Source organism: Calliopsis andreniformis, chromosome 7, assembly GCF_051401765.1.
Source record: "Calliopsis andreniformis isolate RMS-2024a chromosome 7, iyCalAndr_principal, whole genome shotgun sequence".
In the NCBI taxonomy this organism is placed as follows: domain Eukaryota; kingdom Metazoa; phylum Arthropoda; class Insecta; order Hymenoptera; family Andrenidae; genus Calliopsis; species Calliopsis andreniformis.
The window spans coordinates 3,652,103-3,666,787 of NC_135068.1; the positions used below are offsets into that span (position 1 = coordinate 3,652,103).

The following is a 14,685-nucleotide window of genomic DNA, read 5'->3' on the forward strand; positions in this document are numbered from 1 at the left end:
CATTGTTATTACATTTGAATAACATTTATTGAGAAGAAATTATTCGCCCAAGATCTACATAAAAATACTTACTTTTCTCAGAATTGAATAAAACGTAATCTGATTAATGATTAAATATTTTGGCTAAAGTTAGTCGGTAATCATGATTAATTAATAACAAAAGTTATCTAAGCTGATGTAATAAAAGACATAACTGACTCAATAATCATTAATTGCAAAAGCTGCACTCGTGGTTACGACTAAATCAGTAAATTAAAAATAATAATAATTTTAGAAAATATACAATTCCTACATAATTAAATTAACAAATAATTGATTAACATGCTGAAAACTGATGTAGAAGTTGGTCGATTTATTAAACGATTATAAATTTACAGAAGAACTCGATTTATCTAAACTCCATTTATCCAAGGAAATGTCATTATATTACTCATACAAAATATGGTATTCAACCAAATCCAGTTGCATAAAACTTAACTTTAATTATATGAACAAATAAACCGCAAAGTAGGGAATAGGTAATCTGTGGACTCCTGTTATCTGACAGATCCAGTTATCCATACATCCTTGTTCTCCAATCATGTTAGATAAATGGAGTTCTGTTATACAGATCTATAATCATAGATTGCAAAAATTATAGTTTATCATTTGTAATTTTCTCATCTATTTCAATAATGGATATTTGATTAATGATTATAATTGCCAGAAAATCTACTACAGACGTAAGCACAGAACAATCAATTACTATTCAAATTTGATTTCTCTATACATATAGTTTTACTGCAAATATTACTTTACATAAAACAAAATGAAGTCGTTAGTTATAGTTTGCTCACGGCGTTGTATGCTGAAAAATAGTTTTAGCAAATTATAGTAATTATAGACCTCAAATTTATGTTATTTATCATTGTACGTGCTGTTAGTCACGAACTATGAACTTCGGTTTTGGAGAATATTTCCATACTCATCGTTCTTGTTGCAAAATGTTGCATCAGACTACAATGAAGACCCAAAAGTTCTTTAGTCATGGTCCTGTGAATGGCTAAAGTATTTTATGAATCAGTGTATCATCCGCGATTTTTATAGAGCTAAAACAGTCTATAACACCACGTCATTCCTTATAATGACATATGTGTGTATACGTGTTCAGACGTTTAGTTACGCAGAAGCACGAGCGCGGTTCAAGGATGTACATGCACATTAAAGAACCCGTCGTCGTACTCCATTTCTACAGTAAAATATATTTTGAATTTTTCATATCCCAATTAATACTAATTGATTGCACCAAAGGAATTTCATGTTCGTTATAAGATATTCACTTTCACATTTTTGCACTTTATTACTCCAATATAATATTAATTACGTGATACTATTTTAAACCACGAAAGTGAGTTATATATTTAAAGTATTAATAAAATGTACACAAAAATTTCGTTGGTATATGAATAAAAACGTTAAACATAAAAGAGAAATATTTTCGTGAAGGTTATAAACAGTTACTATACTAATCAGTAGGTAACAACAATAATGACAGTAGTCAGAAAAACTACAGTGATGACATACTTACTTTGAAATTGCTGACATGCAAACTGCTGAATTGTTATAGGTACTTGTAATACAAATGAAACTACATTAAAACGTTATTTTATCTACACATTTTGGAAAACATGTTTATTCTTTTATTAGAATATTTTTATACCGGTTGATAGTTACGAAAGTAATCTAGCTCAAAAATCCAGTTAGACTGAATTTGTTACTCATTTTAGATTCGTTCAGATTTCATTTAATTTTTTTAGATATTTTTACTTACATCATTTTCATAATTACCAGCACACTTTATTTCGTGTATTATTTAGTCAAATATGTTTGAAATTTGTAAATATATGAGCCGAAGTGATTAATTCCACATTTGAATTTTGTAAAATTTAGTGTTAAAGTATGTGGTAATTTAATTATCATATCTTTTCATATTATCATCTTAATTTTTCCTATTTAAAATAAGTATAAATATTTTTGTTTTGTGGAGTTAATCGATTTGACAAATGAGCGGCTCATATAAGGAAAATATAGTGAAACCAGTATTAGGTAAAATTTCTAGGAAAAGTATTTGAAATATTATTTTAAGTAACTGTCATTCTGCTGTTTGAATAAAGTAGTATTTTAAATAGGAAGCGAAGTTTTGGCAAATAATATACTTTTACTTAAATTATTTAAAGCATAAAATAAAAAACTTTGTATTATAAATGACATTTAAAATATTTCCTAAAAACGAAAATAAATTCAGGAGAGTTATTCTTAGAATGCAAGAATCCATAACATTTGCAAACAAAATTTTTGTTTTTAAGCAAAGCAAAGTTTTTAATACATATGTATTGTTTCTTTAATATAATTACGCCTATATTTCCTTAAATTCTTTCATGAAAAAGTAGTAGAAATAATATTTGATTATTACGAGTCAAGAAAAAATAAATAAAATATTATAAACATAAACCTTAGTATTTTTACTATGCATTAAATAAAATACTACAAATTTTAAATAGTATTTAAAAAATTTTTTTCCATAAATGAAATATTTTATTTTTGAAAGTATTGACACGTACGATCTAAACTAAAATAGACTATTTACTATTTACTATTCAAAATAACATTTTACCCAACTCTGGGTGAAACCACATTGTTTTTACGCCCCTGAAGAGCGTCATCGCCCCACCTATAGTCGTTCCCTACTGTCTAGAACTTGCTCCATGTCAGATATCAGTGCTACCGGATCTGTCGTGTGTGCAAGAGGTTGTGGGTCAGTGTTTCTCGTTGCTAGTTTCAGCTAACTGTTGCATATCACTGTAAGTACAAAACAAATAAATACTTCAAAAATCATTAGATATTAAATCAATACTATCTAAAATTCATCATTCCTAATGAACTGAAGATTCTCTATTTATCTTGTAGAGAAAGCTAAACTCTTTCACAAATCTTACATTATTTCAATAAAACTTCATGAAACACAATACAACACGTTCGTTATTTTTTATACAACAAATCTTGCTCCCATGGCTACGATATTCGAGATCCTCTATACCAGTCGACTCCAATTTATTCTATCGAATGCCGACAAACTACTATGATTTATTCCACACTATACTATCGATGGTTGGCAAACCAATAACACTGGTTTGTAGTTTCCAAGCACAGTTGATTAGTGTTCGAGACGCGCTTGAACGTTTCTTCAGTGAACGATGACAAGTTCAAGTTGTTTGCGAAATCCGTCTTCTATATTCGTTTAATATGTTCTTTGACGGGTTTCTTTTTCTCTTCTCTGTAAGTGTCTGGTTCAAGAGAAATTGGATGGTGATTGAACGACGAGATATAAGTAGATTCTCATGCATCGTATTTATAGCTTCGGCAGAGATAACGTGACAGTTACAGGAAAAGAAGTGTCACGTAGGATACACATCACTCTTCATCGACTGTCTGGTTACTTATAAATAATGCAGCGCTAATTCTTGCTATATAATGTCCGAGTGACTTTTTCTCGATAAGTATAGTTTACTTCGCGAAACTAATGCTGAATGATTTATAATACAAATCAATAGATTGATAGAAAAGGGTAGTACATGTCTTCCTTAAAGTGATTCTATATCCTATATTGATTCTGTATTTATGAAGCATAACACGAAATAGCTTAGCTGTAACTTGTTTCAATAGTTTTTTTTTCTGTTGTATTTTCTACTGCATTTTTTAATTGAAAGAAAACACAAAATTGAAGAATTAAACAGATATAAATAATTTGTAAGAAACAAAAATAAAGAATAAATCAACAGAAAAAATAGAATATTGCAGGACTAAAAATAAAAATCACATATTTATATTTTGTATTTTGGAGTAATCAAGTGTTGGTTATATTATAAAAACAAATTCGAAAAATTTATTTGAATGATAAGAGTGATAACTAATTATTGTTCATTCGTTTTCTGCGATTAGTATTATTTACTATTCATCCTTATTTTAATATGTAACAGATGTCTAAACGAACAGATAATCTGAATTGTTTATTTTCCAGTGCATGAATCATGAATTATGCACGTAATCTTGGGAAAAGTTGAGTACCGTATTATGATCTATATAAATGTTGTATCATTAATCATTAGACATTTTTCAAATTTTTATCGTTAATTCTTGATTCACATGTTTTATGCAATGTATAGACGTTGCAAATCTATTTTTATTTTTTCTTGCACTTTAAATACACAGTTTTTAAATATTTTTTGTACTTAATTGTATGCCTTAGTGTTAATTATTAGTAAGGTAAATGTCCAAATAACTGGACGTTTAAGATGTAGAATGTCCCAGTAAGTGAATAACCTAAAAATGCATGTACCGATATTTGAATTGCGTCTGAGTAGTTGAATATAGTATTTTACGATACAATATTTTATTTTTTTATTAGGTATAGCAGAATTCAAGCTTAAAATTAAGTAAAATTAGCGTTAGTGTTCAAATACTGGGACATGGACACTTAGTGGGACATTTACCTTATTATTATTTGCAAATGTTTATTGAAGTATGTATTTCTGTAGTAGCATTATTATTATTATTAGACAATCAAAGAACACCATTTGTTTAATTATCCGCTTCAATACTTAGCGTTTTACTTAGCACGAAAGGGTAAGTTTTGCTTACCATCACGCTCTAGGAAACACTCCCTTATTTATATATTCATATTTACTCATTTATTTAATGTCCGAAGAATACCCATACCCAGATAGTACACGTCTTTAAAACGTATATTTTATGTTTATTTCATGTCTGAACGTCTTACAACAGAATTTGGACGTCTTAAAAACATCCAACAGCGTACGTTTAAAGCTTGCGAAATTTATGTCCATAAGATGTCTTAAAGACACACTACATAGACATCTTAAAGACTTACGCTTCTGAACGTCTTAAAGATGTTTATTTTTTATCTGAACGTCTTATAGACGTAATTTGCATGTCTTTAAGACGTCTTATGAATGTCTTTTATGGCGTCCTAAAGATGCCCAAATTACTCTATAAAACGTTCAGACAAAAAATAGATGTCTTTAAAATATCCATATAGCGTGTCTTTAAGCCATCTTATGGATGTAAATTTTTTGAAGTCTTTAAAATGTACGCTAGTGGATGTTTTTAAGACGTTCAGATGATGTCGTAAGATGTTCAAACATAAAATGGACAAAAAGTAGACACTTTTAAGACCTTATGTGCTATCTGAGTATATGCAAAAATGTTTCAAATGTGATAAATTCAAGTTGTTAACTAAATTAAGTACTGATTAAGTCTGCTGAGCTTTCATACATGATGCAACAAGAGAAAAAAGCAGTTACGTAATTGTTAATTTTGCAAACATCTTCACCGATAGTTTTCTTCAATATATTTACATCAGCATAGAAAAGTAACTTCTATTTTGATTGATAAAAATGAACGAATACTTCTGGTAATATTCCGCAAGCGAAGAATGTACACGATCATAAATGACCTTGAATAACTAACATACGATTCTAGAAAAAAATGTGAAGTCTATTTTAAAAAATGAAGATTACCTTGAGATTTCACAGTCAAAATTCTTCTTAAAAGTGATAACGAATAATACTCGTTCGTGTTGCTATGTCGAATACCGAAATATGCTCGAAGATAATTATTTAAGCTGATTAACATGAAACATCCTGTACATTATTAATTAATAATGAACACTAAGTTTTTTTTATTACTGCTAAGTAGTCTTAAATCGTTTTGAGTGTTCTTAATTTCTTAAGGGGTTAGTCCACCTTGACAACAATATTTTATTGCTTTAAAAGTAGTATATAATTTGCCTGAAATCGACATTCAAAGGGGAAATTATTTTTTAAATTGGTAAGGTATGTAAGCAGTACACAGGTGTACGTACATATGTATCTACTTTGAGAACTTTAAATGTACTTTTCTTAGAATCACATGTTGTGAAACAGTGTACGCTGTAACTTGTGTTAAACTCCTCTCAATTTTGCACATATTCCTAAATATATTCTCTATCGATTGACGAATGAATTTTTTCGATATTTTCATTCTTATGTGATTTATAAATACAAAGACCATTTTCTTGCAAAAAATTTTTACTTGAGAGTGTAGTCATTTCGTTATTTTTCAAACAAATGTACCAATTCTATAAGTAACTTACAATTAGGTTGATTTATTATCATTTCGTTCACATTTTATTTCGAAAATCTGTTTATAAGAAATCAAATACATATTTCAGTTATAATATACTCTTGACCGTTATTTTATTTTAAAGAGACAATTTCTTTTTACTTTTATGCACTATTTATACACGTTTCTGACATTATTAAAAAAATTGTTAAGAAAATGTGTGTTTATTACTTAGAAACAAATTTCTAAAAATGTGGTATATTTAGAATATATTAAATTTGCTTAGAATTATTGACAATTGATAACATTAGTATATTAGATAAAAGTAAATTAAATGGTTACTTTTGAGAGAAAAAAATATTACTTATGAGAAGAAAAGATGACTCTGTCTCTTGAGGCTAACCAGTTAAAGTAAAACAGCTTTATGTCCGTGAAAGAGAACTATCGAGTCCAGTGGGTTAAAAAACTAGTCAGCTCTTGGTTTCACTTCACGTGTGTGGGAAAACGGCATTACTGGAGTCTGGTCCAGCTAACCGCTCTAGTGCAGACTGTAAACTTGAACTCTTACTATCTGGATATCCGGATAATCGAGACTCGGATTCTTGTAAATCCAAACGGCGTTAGAAGTCCCACTGTAAACGCAAGCTAGAGACCCGACTGTTTTAAAATATTTGTCCACTGTCAATGAATATTTTAAAGTGAATAGGATAAAGCTTGTCACATCGTCAGAGAATAGTTCAGAGACAAATATCGTCTATTTATTCGCCCTCCTTCGTTCAATTTCAAATTACCTCTTTTCTTAGTTATTTCCTTCGCTTTTTTATATTCAGTTCAGTTAGAGTTTGTCATTTTGTTTACGAAGAAAAAGTACGATTTCTTATGTTATTTTTAGGTACAAGATATTGCACACTGCTATCGTGTTTCCACTAGAAAACATGTTTAATGGATATAAATAAGAGAAAGTTATAATTGAGACAGAAGTTTCTTGGATAGTAAGCAGCATCAGAAATGGAAATTGATTAGGGAATTGACGTTTCATATTTTAATTAAATTAAGGAACAACTGAACATATATAAATATCAAAAAAATATCTTGTAATATGATAAAATTCGTGCATTGCACGAGCCCGATAAATCGGTATTATTATACCACTTGTCAATTAACTGTACTTTGGACCAATATTATCAGATAAAGAGTAAAGTGGATAATATATGAAGTATAACAAGTGTTAATGGAAGTTAAATAATATAGAAGTAAAAGCGAAAAGTATATGTTCTTTTGTGCTATTTTAAGAATTTTTTAATGTAAATAACTGAGAAGCAATCTCTTCATTTTCTTTACACTCTTCTTCGCCAATTCTACTATAATATCGAAAGATGAATCGCTTCTTTGTTTTCTTCATATTTCATTAGAATTGTAAGTAGAGACTATTACATACTGTTACATTTAATATCTACAATATAAAACATGATATCTGAAGTATAGCCTACATCAGATGCTCAAGTACCTTCGAAGCGAGTGCAAGCGACCGAAAATGCCCGAAATTGCTCGCGAGTGACTTCAAGGCCGACTTCAGCAGCAGAGAGGGGAGCCATCGAAACTACTCTAAGACTGTTTCTCAAGGAGTGGGGGAGCTGCTTGGTCTAGGCCCCTCGTGAGAGGTTTCGGGCATTGCCAGGTGCCCGCGAGCAATTTTCCTGAGCACTATTGGTCTATGTTAACTAAACGAATACAAAGCATGTTACGTGTTCTATACTATGCCTTACCTTTTTCAAGTACTGTTGAAGTAAAATTAGCGAAATAAGATACAATTACTGTGACAAGGAATAAAATTGGGAAATTTGTAGTATTAGACAAATTTATTTAGTTTTGTTTTTAAATGTTTGTTAAAAATGTTTGTTTTAAGTGTTTGTTTTAATATTATTGAAATTTCTTCTCTGTCAACTGCGACAAAATGTAGAAACATATTTATGTCATAAGTAGCAAGATTTTAGATTTTAGATTATTTTTTCGCCCATCCAAGACTTATGTAATAACCATCAAATTAAAAATTCTGACGTCAAAGCTTCTACTTTATATTATCAATTAGTGAATAAATGAATAAAATAATAAATTATTATTCATTAATTTATTTAATTACTAGTTACTGCCATTTTTTTCTTAATTTCGTACCATTTGCATGTAAAGTAAGACGAATTTGTAAATCTTAAAATTAATTGAAAACAGTCAGGTGATACAATCAAGGTTACCACACGAATTTCCTCCTTACGTATAGTAGGTGAATTTGGGAGGTCAAAGAAGAAATGGGTGTCTTACTATATTACGTTCCTAAGGCCTCGCTCGGATCTATGGCCTAGATTTATATCAATAGAACACCTATTATCTTTTTCCCTCGTTTCTATACCCATGGAGGGAATTTCTGCGGCAACCCTGAATACAATTGGTATTATTTCTTAAGCATCGTGTATTAGTATTTTAAATAATATAAAATGACGTATAATTAAGAAAACGTTATTAAATATCTGTTCGTATACATTTTATTTGTATTATGCAATAGAAGACTTATGAAATATATCATAAAAAATACACATAAGGGAAAATGTACAGTAACTATATTTCAAATTTAACCAAATATAAATATATTTTTAGAAATTCTATTTTTCACTCGATTTTCGAAGATGATGACACCTCAAATAGCGTCTCATACAATCATTGATCTGTGCAACAATGCGTCGCAGTCAGAAGTTTCTACTCTTTCCTATTGCGCAGCTTTAAGGAGCCTAAGTTTACCTTGGATAACTCCAATCCTCCTTCAATTTTCCAGAGTTAATATTTCCTTACAATATTCACCTTGAATTATCTTCAATATTCGCATACATAAAATAAACCTATTAGGGAAATGTATTTTTCAAGTCATATTCTTTATGGCATCACTTTACACGTATCACTTTATAGACTTTGTATGTCCAAGCATCGTGTACACTGAAATATTGATTTTATACTGCACATGTCCCTACTCTTGTCACAAGACAAAATTTGCAAACAGACAATATGCTTTAACATTGAATGGGCAATAAAAATATAGTGGTATACATAGTTAATAATAGTTTATTCGACATTTCAGAGAAAATGGCAGAAGCCAAGGAAGCCACAACTAACGTTGCAGAAAATGCACCTCATCTTGAAGTGATTGATCGCGTGAAGAATATTCCTGTAATTCACTCGGCGATTGAGAAAACAGAATCAACATATTCTTATTTGAAAGATTCTAATCAACTGATCAACTGGGCGCTGACACAAGCCGAAGCTGGAATTCATTATGCGACTGCCACAGCTGTACCTCTTACTGCACCTTTGGCCAAAAAGTTTGAAGGACAGATTCACACTGTGGACCAAAAATTATGCGAAGGTTTAAATATAGTTGAACAAAAGGTGCCCATTATGACAAAGCCTCCTCAACAGGTGAATTACAACGTCTTAGAATCTTCTCTAAGCAATGTCTTTGTGATAATATTAGGTACTCATTTGCTACAATAACAGCATAATTTAAAAACAGCCGCGTTTGAGTTACTACTACCAGTATAAGAAGAAATGGTTTTTGTATGAAATGAAGATATTATTTTATTTCCCAGAGAATTATGGTTTTTAAGTTACGTTATTATAATAGTAATTGAGAGGTATGTTAAATAGTCACCTAACAGCGGTGACACAGTGACATACCAACAGCTCTACTAACAATAAGCAATAATATAGCTACTATGTGTTTTTAGCTACTAATTATCTAAATAACGTCCAATATTATAATGTGTCCATGTTATAATCGACCATATTATAATCTGTCTCTTTCAATACTACACGATTTTTGCTCCAAGCAGTTCCTCATGGAGTAATTTAGGGTCGTTAAACTGGATGACTCAGCCTCTATTGTCGCGTAAAATTCTGTTACATGCTTCAATTAATAAATGTCTCTGGTAATGTAAGATGTTAGGGACAATGCATCTACAATATTGATAGTAAAATATAAACTATTATTCTGTATGGCATGGTTCACAGGAACACTGTGTAGATTCATAGGCGATTAAAGTAGTATCGCCCTTAACACTGAGCAAACAGAGCACTTGCCCCGCGCCCAAGAGGTCCTGCAGTTATTGTTAGTTACTTCCTCATTTTATTAAAAAAGATTAATATAATTATAATAATCGAGGCATTCAATTTTTGAACATGCTTTTAGAAGTAGGTATATTATTCTTTAAATTAAAGGATAATATCTAAAAGAATTTTAATTAAAGACCGGTTCAACAGAAATAGAATGTTCCATAAAATGTAGTTTCTTGAAAAATATACATGGGTTTTTAAATTATACAGTATTATATCATCTTTTTATCCAAACTGGGCAAACTAATTAAAGGACTAAAATTGTACTAGATTGATTTGTTCAATCTTTAGCTGTACTTTTTGGAGTTCTAACTATCAATCCTTCTTTCGCGGAATACAGTAGTTTTATTACTGAGTAATCGCACATTATCATAATACAGGGTGCTCCATTTAAAGATTTGCACGCAATTATCTCTCAAACTATAACTCATTTCAAAAAATACTTCAAATAAAACTCCTCTTGACTCCTGTGCCGTCCCGCACAGCCTTCTCGCGTGAGGCACTATGCAGAGTCCTTCTACAGTGTTAGATTATTATGCAAATCTCAGTAGTTACATGACAATATTTAAGAAAAAGACACATGAATGACATTTATACTATTCTCTTTTTACAGATCTACGATGCAGCCAAAGCAGTTATGAGCAGCTCTTTGCAACCGACGATCGACAAACTTAACGCTGCAAAAGAATCAGCAACTCAACAAGCATCTACACTCAAAGAGATTAGCATTGCAAAGGCTAATGAGTTGTTAAACACGGAATATGGTAATATGGCCGTACAAAGCGTAGACAACACGAGTGTTCTCATTAACGGTTTATTAGACCGCTACTTCCCTCCAGTTGAAGGAGAAGAAAACACGCCAGGTATATTTCTCGAGCAACTAATAAAATGATGTATTAACCCAAATAGCACAGAGGCGTCTTAAAACAGTTTACTAAAGTCTTAAAAATGTTCAAAAGACGACTTTGAGACATCCAAATTACATCGTAACACGTTTAGATCTAAAAAGAACACCAAGTAGACGTCTTTAAGACGTTTGTAAGTAGTGTATGTTACTAACAATATTTGTGTAAAATTATATTGTCAACGACAGATAGAAAATATGTGAAAAATATAATTAAAATACAGGCTACATTACACGACGTAGGAATTCTAAGATTCTAGCGTGCTTGACTACGAACTGTATCATCGTTACGTGCCCAATTTTGAAACGTCTTCATACATTGTTGAGACTACATGGCCTATATGCGTCCTTTCCGATACAAAATACCTTTTTAGTATTCATTTTCATATTAACTTTGAATATAACTTCAGTTTCAAATATACATTAAAATTTTACTAAAGAAATCGTAATTAACCTCTTAATTGTTAATACTTTAATTAAATACCGTTTATTAAATAAAAAAATATCTTACATGAAATGTAATATTTCACATAAGGCATAACAAATACTATATGATTACACCAGTTTTCGAAATACATATGTTAGTTGCAAATAATGCATCAAAGCAAGTTAGGATATGACAAGGTTAAGTCCCCGTGAAATCAAATTTAATATGTAAGTACATTGATCTGAAAAATACATCACACATGCAAAATTTGTGTTACAGTACCTGTATCAGCAGAGGAAAACAAAGTACTACATGCTGTACAAACCGTTGGTCAACTATCGATGAAGACAGCAAATCGAGTGTATCATTCAATTGCAGCGCAATTAAAGACAGTGAAGAAAGAGGATGTTGCGTCCTATATAAACAGTGCTGTATCCATTCTACATTTGACACACTTCTTGAGTTTAAATGAGAAACAAATTGACAGTAAAGAAGCACAAAGTCCAGTCACTGAGAAGCAATGAGATGCTAAAGTATCTATACCTGCTTAATGGTTACTGATGGCAGAACATTATTTTTACACGTGTTTACGCAAACATATCGGTGTACAATTTTTTTTATATAAATATACATATATATATATACATATTTATGTCAAAACTGAAACTATTTAATAAAATTATTGCACATTTACACAAAACATTGTATAATAATGTTACTTGTACTCTATACTTAACCATAAAAAGAATTTATAATTTATAAGTTAAAACCTTTTTTATTACCGATACCTTGTTGCGCACCTTTTACATCTGTAATATGACGTCTCATAGAGACGGGGATGTTCAGGAGAGTAGGATTTGAAGATTAAGAATTTAATATACATATATCTCATATGTGAAAAATGAAAGCTCCGAAATTGGTATAAATGAAAGCTTCTCAAAAATTCTGATTTTAATGAAACTTCGATTAAATATACAGCACATATTGTATATTACAATACGTATACAGCATGTAACGTGATGCGAGGAACAATTTTTTTTATATAAAATTATTTTGAAAAAGTAAGATCAACCTTTAAAATTATCACACTTTTTTAATACGACAGTATCATAACAATGAAATAAAACAAAACTTTAAATGGAAGAAATGTTTAGTTTATTATAGTCTGCAACGCTGCTATAAGAAAACTTTCCGACATGTAATCTTCGAATAAAATAATTTCTTTATTATATTACATGTATGTATATAAATTTTTAATCGCAAATAATAGAAGTAATCATGCTATAAATTTTACCTATACTATAATTTTTACCTCACTTTCAGGAGGTAATACTGCTGGACTAGCAAGGCTAGATGCTGTTTCTCGAGGACTTTTAGATCACTTTCAAGGTGTTCTTCCTTCAACGTGTCATTCAAGAGTCTACCAGGTACAGTCCACGAGATAAAGTCGGCGATGAATACTGTTGACCTCAGGTATAGGAGACGCATTTCATCGGGTTTTACTTGTCGCTGACGTAGGACAAAAACATCTGGGACAGAGTACGTTGAATGTCCCGCTGTCCGTAATACAACACAATTAGCTAGCAGGGATGCCAGAGAAACAGAACTTTCTAACGTCACCGTGAGTAGGAGAATAGGAGTACCCAAGAGTGGAGGAATGACGTCGTTCAACCGTCACATGCGTGGCGTGAGGACTCTATAAGGTCGGACGGCGTCATTTCCCCAGCCCTATTCCTGTCCCTCTATCTACGTTATTAATGGTGTCAAAAACTTCTGCTCGCCTAACATCCCTGTTAGCCATACACGTTTATCAGAAAGCTGGACGCTCAGACGGTCTTGTACCTAAGTCAAAACGACACGTGAGTATGTAAAGAGGTATGCAGTATCGTCGCTCTGCTGTAGGACCTCCAGCACGTAGACAAGCTGCGATACTACCAACAGACCGACAGAAGAGTTCCTGTACCTGATGTTCTCTGTGAACTGCCTTAGATAGAAGATAGTCAAGTACGACACAGATCATATTGATCTATTAATCCCTTACTGGTTTTTCCATAGATGTCCTCTACACGATTCTTTAACATCTCTCGTCTGAGTGCGTTAAGATCTGCCGAAAAATCTCTGACAGTGTCAGTGCCAACGAAGGAGCACATCCACCAAAGCTGGTAACAGATTAAGTTCCGTAGTTAGCAAATTGTTGAGAGATTTGCCAGAAAAGATCAGTTATGACCCACTGACTCTAATTGTAATGTTCGTGGTAGCGCTGTTCTCCTTCATAATGTCGTGGTGAGGCAAAAAGCAGTCAATGATGGACATGGAAACGTTGACTGGAGACATGTGACTCAGTGAGTCTCGGTTATTTCGTCACGAAGATCCGGCATTTCAGGAGTAGCGTCGAACTTCATCGGAATTTTCACGTCGTTACGTTCAATATCTCCAAGAACTTCGAAGCAGATCATGTATCGGTTTCATAATTGCGTCGATGAGACGTCGCGAAGTGGTTCTCGGACTTATTTTTTTCTTAATCAAACGTGGAAAGAATAAGAACACAAGCTAGATTTCAGTGGGTTAAATTAGCACCACTCGTCTCCAGTGAGAAGTTTTATTTGGGAATTTTTTTAGAATGGAGATTCAAACCTTTTCAGCTTCAGTTCCTTTAGTATTTCTCATCAGATTCAACCAATTTCGGATCTGATTCTCCATAATTGTTGAGTTTATCGAGATCTTTATTGGGAAAAATAATATCTCTTTCTCTTGACCTACCAACTAGATTAACTAAGGATTTCAATCCAGGGCTCTTCGCATGAATAGATAGAAGCTTCTCAGATAAAAGTTCAGCTGATAGATCTTTGGAAATGTAAGTATCTTTATTACGAGGTTGTTTTATCATTTTTTTTAGCTTTAAGTTGAGATAGACACATGTCCTTTATGATTTTTGTATTATACTTGGTATTTTTCAATAACTGGTTGAACTGGGATACAAATCGTTGAGCTTGCCGCTCATGTACTCCTTTCTGTTCTTTCATTGGCTTGTAAACAGCAG

The 14,685-nt window shown here is 31.6% G+C and overlaps 1 protein-coding gene across 2 annotated transcripts; it reads left to right on the forward strand.

Annotated features, from left to right (window-relative positions):
- Window positions 1-2,719: 2,719 nt before the first annotated feature.
- Window positions 2,720-12,345, forward strand: LOC143181784 (lipid storage droplets surface-binding protein 2-like). Of its 2 annotated transcripts, XM_076382387.1 has the most exons (5): window positions 2,768-2,840; window positions 4,058-4,095; window positions 9,284-9,621; window positions 10,928-11,177; window positions 11,925-12,345. In XM_076382387.1, the coding sequence occupies exons 2-5, from the start codon at window positions 4,068-4,070 to the stop codon at window positions 12,167-12,169; spliced, it is 861 nt and encodes a 286-aa protein (XP_076238502.1). In that variant the 5' UTR covers window positions 2,768-2,840; window positions 4,058-4,067; the 3' UTR covers window positions 12,170-12,345. The 2 variants fall into 2 exon arrangements, with proteins under 2 accessions (XP_076238503.1, XP_076238502.1); XM_076382388.1 differs by lacking the exon at window positions 4,058-4,095 and having other exon boundaries at window positions 2,720-2,840.
- Window positions 12,346-14,685: the final 2,340 nt, after the last annotated feature.